General features: G+C 35.9%; 1 protein-coding gene across 1 annotated transcript in view; it reads right to left on the reverse strand.

Annotated features, from left to right (window-relative positions):
- LOC108970767 (pro-resilin) overlaps nucleotides 1–468 on the reverse strand; it is a 6,970-nt gene extending 6,502 nt beyond the window's left edge. The window contains exon 1 of the mRNA XM_018936332.1: nucleotides 380–468. Coding sequence (XP_018791877.1) covers nucleotides 380–385 — 6 coding nt within the window. The 5' untranslated portion in view covers nucleotides 386–468. The remainder of the gene's footprint in view (nucleotides 1–379) is intronic.
- Nucleotides 469–8,867: the final 8,399 nt, after the last annotated feature.

An 8,867-nucleotide genomic window follows, 5' to 3' on the forward strand; every position in this document is an offset into this window, starting at 1 on the left:
AAAATTTATAAAAAAAAATTTTTTTTTTGAAAACTCAATATTATAAAAATTATTTCCTTCCAATTTGCTCTTTGAGTTCGCTTGCTGTAACGATTCATTATTTCTTCCAAAACACATTTTGCTTTATTATTATTCATTTAAGTATTAAAACCAAATTGACTTTCGCGTTGGCTCTCTACAGCCAGCAAACCCTTTTACACATTTATACATTTATGTCAATGATGTCCTTTAGAAACTCTATTTTCCCAGCTTACAAATTGCTGGCAGCACTGTGAGGCACTTGCGGTTTTTTGTAAATAAAATATATTTTTTAAATATTTTTTTTTATTTATATATATTATTTAGAAAACTGTTCCTTTGGATTACTGTATTGGCGTACCTTCATTTTGTATATTCACTTGTTTGGGTTTTGAATTATCACACACAAAAGTTGTTTAGCTACTTAGCTGTTTGTTCTTCTTGCGAAGATGGTTGAATTGAATTTGATACTGAAACAGTTTCGTAGGCCACTATTTATATTGTTTGAAACAAATAGTAGTGCAGCTAGCAGTTAGCAGTTAGCAGCAGGCAGCTGGCTGCGGTAGGCGAAGAGGCTGCCGAAAGCGTTGGCCCAAGGTGGCAGAAGGCAGACGCGGCAGCGGCATGAACAAGTGCCGTCACATGGCGGGGTGCAAGGGTGCTGCGATGGCTGTGCTTAGGGAAGAGTAACAGATAACATTAAGAAGGCAAAATTGCGCGCCAAATTTTTTCAAAAACTACAACAAAAAGGCAGGCAAAACAACAACGCCGAAACAGCTTAGAAACTAAACTTGTGCTTAGCTACACGCTAGCAAGCAAAAATTAATTGTATCCGGAGAGCAAATGAGCAAGATGTGTAGAAACACAAATGTGCAACAACAACAAAAGGCTTGAAATGAAAAAGTAAGCGGCTAAACTGCGAGAGCACAGCGGCGCTGAGGTTGTGCAGATCGAAGTGGCAAGCGGCAGCAATGTGATTTGAGCGGTTGAAAGAGCGCTGGCGGGGAATATGAGCAACAACAACAACAAAAACATCTGCAGCTTAACGTACGAAGAAGCAAACATAGTGACTGCTGAGCTCATGACTAACGCTAGTTTTTGTTGTTTTTGCCACTGCCGCTGCGCATGCTGTTGTTAACATCGCCAAAACAACAGTCAAAGGTACAAAGCAATAAATACTTGAATAATAGTTGGCGGCAACAACACCGAAACTCATTCGCAAATGTATGCAACAACACAATGTGCGCTGCTTGAAGGCGCAAACACAAACAACAACAAGAGCATATAAAGCACGCTGCCGCTTGGTAATGATGTTGCTGATGCAGAGCAATAAACAGTTACCATTATAGTCGAGCGCTGCTGTCTATTGCTGTTGTTTGCATTTGCGCTTCAGTTTCATTTTTAGGTTTATGTGAGCCACACACACGCACACGCATACGGCCGCCACTTGGCGTACTATGCTTCCACGCGAATGGGTGCAAATTTTTGTGTGTTTCTTCTTCTGCATTTTTGGCAGAAAGCATTGTTGTTTTCGTGCGTTGCGTTTAGTGGCTGGTTGTTGGCGTCGGAGGATGCGGCGAAAGACGCTTCGAATGCGTGCGAACACGAAAATTCCTTCAAAGCCTTTGCACGGCGATAAAATTAAATGTGCTTTTGTGCAAAAATTGGAGTGGTATTATTGAAAGCGAACAGGAATCTAATTAAAATCATCGCCGCTTTTTTAAAACTAATAAAATTTTATTATTTTTTGTGGAAAAAATTGCATTGTCGAAAAAGTCTTTTCGTATTTAGTCAAAAGATGTCGTTGTAGTCGTATATCTCCAGTACTACCAATCATTTTGGGTCATACCATGTGTATAATGTTGGAAAGGTGAGAACTTAGGCTTCATTCAACCAAAAAAAATTAAATTCGGAGAAGTTGAAAGAAAGTTACAGCTGTTCAAAAATGAATGAAAATAATGAAGAAATTCGCTAATTTTTGAAAGTTTTTTTGTAAATGGGGTATGAGGGAAGAATGCCACGCAAGCCACCAATGAAATTTGTGAAGTTTACGGAGACGTTGCTATATCAGTTCTCTCGCTTCCGTTCGGGAAATTTCAAAGTGAAAGATGCACCTTGCTCTGGTCCACCTATTGTGGGAAAAGTCGTTGAAATTATGGAAATGATGGAATCATTATCAAGCGATTTTGAACCGTTTTTGAAAAAAGCTGGCTACAAAAAGCAGTTCGATGTTTGGGTACCACATAAATTGCCTGTGAAATATTTAATGGCTCGAATTAAGAACTGCGATTCTTTGCTGAAACGAAATGAAATTGAACCATTTCTGAAGCGAATGGTAACAGGAGACGAAAAGTGGATCAAATACGACAATAATGTGCGAAAAAGATCGTGGTCCAAGCGTGGTGAAGCTCATCAAATGGTCGCAAAGCCAGCATTGACGCTTCGAATGGTTATGCTTTGTGTTTAGTGGGATTGAGATCGACTACTCTATTTATTGACTTAATAGGATTAGATAGATTATGGCTCAAAGATGTGACAAAACAGGAAGTTAGCGCCGAAAAAGTTCAAACTTTTGCTTATTTGGTAAATTTCCTTTTTTTTTTATTGACTTAGTGGTTCAGCATGGTTTTCTTAAGATGTCAGTATTTGAAATATTTTCAGCAAATAAAAGAATAAATATCTGCTCAAACCAGAGAAAAAAGAAACATTTTGTAGTAATCTTTAGTTGCCACACAGGCATCATGAGCACGCAGGAAGGAATCATAACAGCGTCAGCACGCAGCAAAAGGATTAGTTCACGCGTCGCCTAAGAAAAAAGTCAAGCACAAATGCCAAATACCGAAGCGACATATGATAAATAATCATATTCGCAATATCTGTGCACGTGTGTGTGTTACAACGTGCAGCGCTTCACATTTGATAATGAGCTTTACACCGTTTTAAATTTGCCAAGCGCGCTCGTGCACAGCTGACTGTTTCCCATTTCGTGTGTTCTCTCTCTCAGTTTGTTAGAAATATTTCTTAGTGCTCGGCTGGTGTGCGCAGTCGCTGGTTTATACTCGATATGCTGTGTACGCTGAGCAGCTCGTACAATTGCTGTGGTATTTTACTCATACGCCGTGTGTGCCACAAATGTTGTTAGACGGTGACGGTGCTATCAGTCTTGCCGAGTTGCTGACACAGTTTAGAGCTGCATCACATACATCTTGTTATACTTTTTGAATTTTCGATAGTTTTCCGAGGATTGGGAAAAGTATGAAATTGAGGAGTTTTTGTTTGAAGAAACGATTTTTAGAGTAAATCGCTGGTTAAAATGGAGGAATAGTGAAAAATTAGCCGCTGTTTACCTTTTTATATATATTTTTTTATTACAGAAAAAAAAATGTCAACATATACATCCATTTTCTCAACGTGTGGTTTGAAGTCTTCTGTTAGTTAAGGTCTGGTTAATTAAACCAATACTGCTTTTTTCGGTAAAGAACATTTTTATTAACCAGAACATAATTGTCAGATGGTTACAAAGAAGTCATTGAGAAAATAGTCCTTAAAGCAAGATGTAAAGGTTGTGAAAGCCGCTTTAGTTCAGTTAATGCTCGAACCTCACTAGTATAGTGACGAGCAGGGTTGCAGATAAGTCATTAAAATAATTATTGCATTTATATTTAATACCGCATACCTAATTGAAAAATAAAAGAAGTAAATATTAATCCCAAACAAAAATAAAAACAAAAATATTAAAGAAATATAAAAAAAAATAACCTTATTAAAATTTAATTTTTAATATTTTAACCGCTTTTTTTTATTAAACATTTATTATTAATTTCTCAATTAAAAATTTATTATTAATCCGGTTTATGGAATTATTGTATTTTTAAAATTTTATTTAAAATACATTTTTCATTTTTATCGCGAAAAAAAATTTTTTGGAAAAATATTTTAAAAATTTTGAAATTAAATTTTTTACGAATAAATATTCATGGAATTAGTGTTTAATCGAAACATCGAAATTAAAAAACTAAAATATTATTTTTAATCCAACATCGCGATGAAAAAAAAAATTAATCCCAAAATTTGGTTAACAATTTTATTTTTAATTTTTTAATTCAAGCTTATGGATTGAAAACTAAAAGAGAAAAAACTGTCTCAAGAAAATAATTGGAATAAAAAAAAACTAATTTTTCTTAGAATTAATATTTTTTGCGTTCATTCACAACAAAAAAATATTTTCAATTTTCAGTGCCAACATCTTCAATTAAAAAGTGAAATTTTAATAATTTTTTATCAAAACATAGGGCTTAAAAACTCAAAATCCAATTTTTATTTTATTATTTACTATATTTTTAATTACAATTTTTTTTTAACTTCGCAAACCTGGTGACAACAAATGACAAATAAGCCGTTGGATTAATTAATGTAGTTTAGGTTGAGGTTTGATATCACAAAAAAAAAATATTTTTTTGAAAATTTTTTTTGAAAAGTTGGATTTGATATTTTTTTTTGAAAAATTTAAAAAAATATTTATTTAATTCAAATACATAGTTAAATCGGTAAATTTTTGTATAGTAATTTTTGCAAAATTTTTTTAATTCTATAAAATTTTGAAAGCAACAGTGTCACTTTTTTATCGGTACTTTTTTACTTTCTAAAATATTTTGTCGTTAATACTTTATGTAAGATTCACTTTCAAAAATACTTACATTGTTTGTAAATTTTTTGAGCAAAATATCATTTTTAAAATATTTTTGGAATTATTTTTATATTTTTTTAGTRAAAATTTTGGGGAATAATTTTATTATTATTATTATTTTTTTATAATAATATTTTCTTAAAAAAGAAATTTTTATATTTCTACACATTAAAATTTCGGGATGTTTGAACGCCATTCTTGCAGTTTTACAAAAAAAATTAATATTTGCTATTTTGAAATGCTTCCATTCTAAATTTCCACAGCCGCGCATTCACACGCTTCTTAATGTCACTCGCGTGCATTGAAGCACAAATCCGCACACTTATTGCCACAACTCGCGCAGAGCGCATGCGTGCCACATACAAATATGCATAAGTGCAAATAGATCATTTAAAATGCATTTAATTTTTTATTAACCGCAAGGCGCTCATTTGTGCTGTCAACGACACGCAATGTCAGCGCCTGCAACCAAACAGTGGATGTCATAAAAACGTACAAATATTTGCGCTGAACAAATAAGCGAAGAGGGTGTTGAGGCCGCCAGTCGCCAATCGCCAGTCGCCACCGAACAATAACGGTTTGTTGTGCGTTCAACTGTCTGCGCCGGCTGCACATCGTGCGGTGTGCTCTTATGCGTGCGAAGTGTAATGCGAGTTGGCGCACAAAAGACTCAAGCAACGAACTTGACTCTGCGCGACGCGATCTAAGCGCGGCTGTGCAAATATTGACGAAAATATATAACAGAATATGCCACAAAAATCGACGAATATGAAACGCGTATTTATGAAATTGCAAAATCTTGCAAGAAAAAATGATTGCCAGTAAACAATACTAATAAGCAACAACAACTGCACATTCAAAGAACGCAATTACGATGCGCCATAGTAGCAACAAGCAACGCAGATTTGTAGAAAACGAACAGACGTTAATTTGACGCAATTCGCGCACACTGCGCTCGCAGCAGCTGAAGGCGCTGGCAGTTATGGTGGCGGTGCGTCTCGCATTGAGAATCGAAATTGAAAATTTTGCAACTGCCTAAAATGAATTCGCAAAAAGATTGGGGCATTCGAAAGAAATAAATGCACGTCCTCGCGTCTTTTTTTGAATATTATTAATGAATGGTTGGCAACAACAACAATGCGCAGCACAATCACCGATCGCCGATCGGCGACACACGCTGTCAGTGCATCGATTGAAGACGAGTGCGCCGTTGAGTTGGCGGCCTTTTCCGATGCAAACTACGGTCAGCTCATCATGGAGGCTGTTGCAGCTGTTGTTGTGCAGTGTATTCACTCACAACAGTCGACGGCTGCTGGCAGTTAGCGCGTGGCTCACCCGCTGCCGACCATTCTTGGTACGCTTCGCTACGTCGACTGAAGGTTTGGCTGTTTTAAGGCGCGCGAACCAAATGAGATTTTAGCCGCCAACTGTGCTGCCGCTTTTTTTTTGCTACATATTGCGAGTTTTTGAGATTGAAATTATAAATGTAAAAAAGCGAAAAGCGGCGGCATTGTGCAATGCGGCGTGGAATTGTTTATGCATCGCAAGGGTGTTTGCATGCTGATGAGTTCATGCGCTGCTCGCCGGGTTACTGTAACATGCGCTAGACGCTTTGGACTCTTTGTTGCTCGGCAGTCAGACTTAAAGGCCGCCACTTTTGCTCGAATTTAGCATTTGTTTTTATATCTGTGTCTACTTTTCTGTTGTTGCCACCAGCGTTCTATGTCAGATTTTGTGCTATTATGATTTTATGATCAACGCCATCGTTTGTATGTGTGTATGCTGTTGCTTGCTGTTGTGCCGTTTTATTGTTCTAGACAAAAAATTTATGAACACATTTTATTGCCTCCACCGCTTTGCGAAATTTCGCTTGCATCGCACCTAGGCCAAGTGGCAAGTGTGCACATGTTCTCATATGTATATCGTGAGCGGCTGTTTGACCCAGCTGCGTCAAAGTAATAGCTATAAAAAATTACTTAATAACTGTAAGAATTCCTAATTATCCATGGCTATAAACACATTCACATCAACATTAGTTGTATTGTGGTGTGGTAATATTTTAAATATAAACAAATTAAGTTTTGCTTTGAGATTAGGTACATGTGAGCATCTGCTTATGATTTCCAAAGCTTGATGATTTCCGAAATTGCTTAATTATGACCAAATAAGAGGCGATGGTAGGAAGGTTATTACAGCAGCTGTAAGTATGAATGATAGTAATGCAAGATTTTAATGCTTATTGTATTACAATAAGAGCACAATATATTAATTAGAAGGTTTAAATAAATAATATCAGAAGTATCAAATTTATTTTAATTTAAGGGGCAGGGTATCTATAAAAATTTGAAAATGGTCAAAAAAAGTTTTCAGTAAATGAAAATTTCCCTACATACGTACTTCTTTGCCAAATTCAATTCTAAAGGCAATCTTAAAATTTGAAGTTGATCGGATAAAAAAATTTGCTTAATTTTCGCTTGAACTTTTTTTGCCCTAAAATTTTTTTTCGCTACAAATCAACTTGACACTTATTTACAAACTGAAAGTTATTAATGGCCAGAAATAATATTTAAAAAAAGAAGATTTTTTTCTAATTCCAAAGTCAAAATTCATAGTATGCGACGTAAGATTAGAAACTATTGGGTACTCAAAAAAGTATTTTCGTATTTCTAATCAAACTCCAACTTATTTCTGGTTTCCCGGCGAAAACTGAGACAAATAATTCCCACAGGCTTCTCTTGAAGCCAACTCCATTAAGGGAGTTCTGTATTGACCGAAACAAATGGTAGTCCGATTGTGCAAGGTCACAGCCATTTGGTGGATGCATCAAAACTTCCCAGCCAAGCTATGCCAGTTTTTGTCGAGTCATCAAAGATATATGTGGCTCTGTCCTGATGGAAGACAAAGCCATTTCTATTGATCGGTTCTGGCCTTTGTTTTGATTGCTTGCTTCAATCTCATCACTTGTTGACAGTAAAATGTAGAATCAATCGTTCGACCAGGCTGGAGCAGCTCATAGTGGATGAATCCTTTCCAATCCCACCAAACACTCAGCATAGCCTTTCGAGGCGTCAATTCTGGCTGCGCGATCATCACATTATTATCGTATTTCATCAACTTTTCGTCTCCTATTGCCATTCGCTTCAGAAATGGTTTGGTTTCATTTCGTTTCAGCAAAAAATCGCAGATGTTAATTCGGTCCATTAAAATTTTCGCTGACAATTCATGTGGCACCCAAACAGCGAGCTCCTTTTTGGTTCAAAACCATTTGATGATGAATGTTAAGTTCCTTAGCGATGTCAGGATTACTTATGTGATAATCCTGGTCAATCTTTTCCATAATTTCATTGACTTTTTCAACGATAGGTCGATCAGAGCGAAGTACATACATCCTTCACATCGAAATTCCCACAACGGAAGCGAGCGAGCCATTGTTGTGCCATCCGAACTGATGCAGCATTCTGTCTACAATTTTGTTAAATTCTTCGAAATTCAAATTCAAAGAAAAATTAAGCTTTCTCATGCTTTACAGAATATTTTAGCAACTGCTAAATATACAGTTATGCCTTTCTGAAATGTTTTTCAAAGTGATCAAAGGTGCTTAAGCATTTGCTAACATGATTTTATTCGCATGCGCTTGATTTCTTGCAATTGAACTTGAAACTGACCGCTTGCCGCACTAGTTTACCTTAGCTTAATTTACTTTTTCTAATTTTTATTGCGCTAATTAAGCGTTTTAAGCAAGGTGCTGCAAACGTTATATGCCTTATGGTGTGCAGGTTTGTCGCTTAAGTCTTTCTGTATCGTACTGAATGTCTAGCCATATGCGCAGTCTCATTTACTGCCGTGGATATGTGCAAATATTTGTAAATATGTAAATTCGCTGCGTAATTTGGCACTTACTTCAATTACTCTTCGCACATTATGAGCCCTTAAGTGGAAAATTGAATGCCATTTTAAGGCCTTTTTGCCGAACATGTTTTATGGCAATGCAAATTTGGCAGCGTCAAGGTCACACGTGCAGAAAATCGTTGGTTTTTCATTACTATGATTGTGATAATGAATTAATTTTCAAATAAAGTATGTGTTTATTTGTTGTATGAGTGCATAAATTCTGTTTATACTAGTGCAGCAGCCTTTAAAGTTATAAAAAACAAAAGAGATT

Source organism: Bactrocera latifrons, unplaced genomic scaffold (genome assembly GCF_001853355.1).
Source record: "Bactrocera latifrons isolate USDA-ARS-PBARC rearing strain unplaced genomic scaffold, ASM185335v1 scaffold_31, whole genome shotgun sequence".
NCBI lineage: Eukaryota > Metazoa > Arthropoda > Insecta > Diptera > Tephritidae > Bactrocera > Bactrocera latifrons.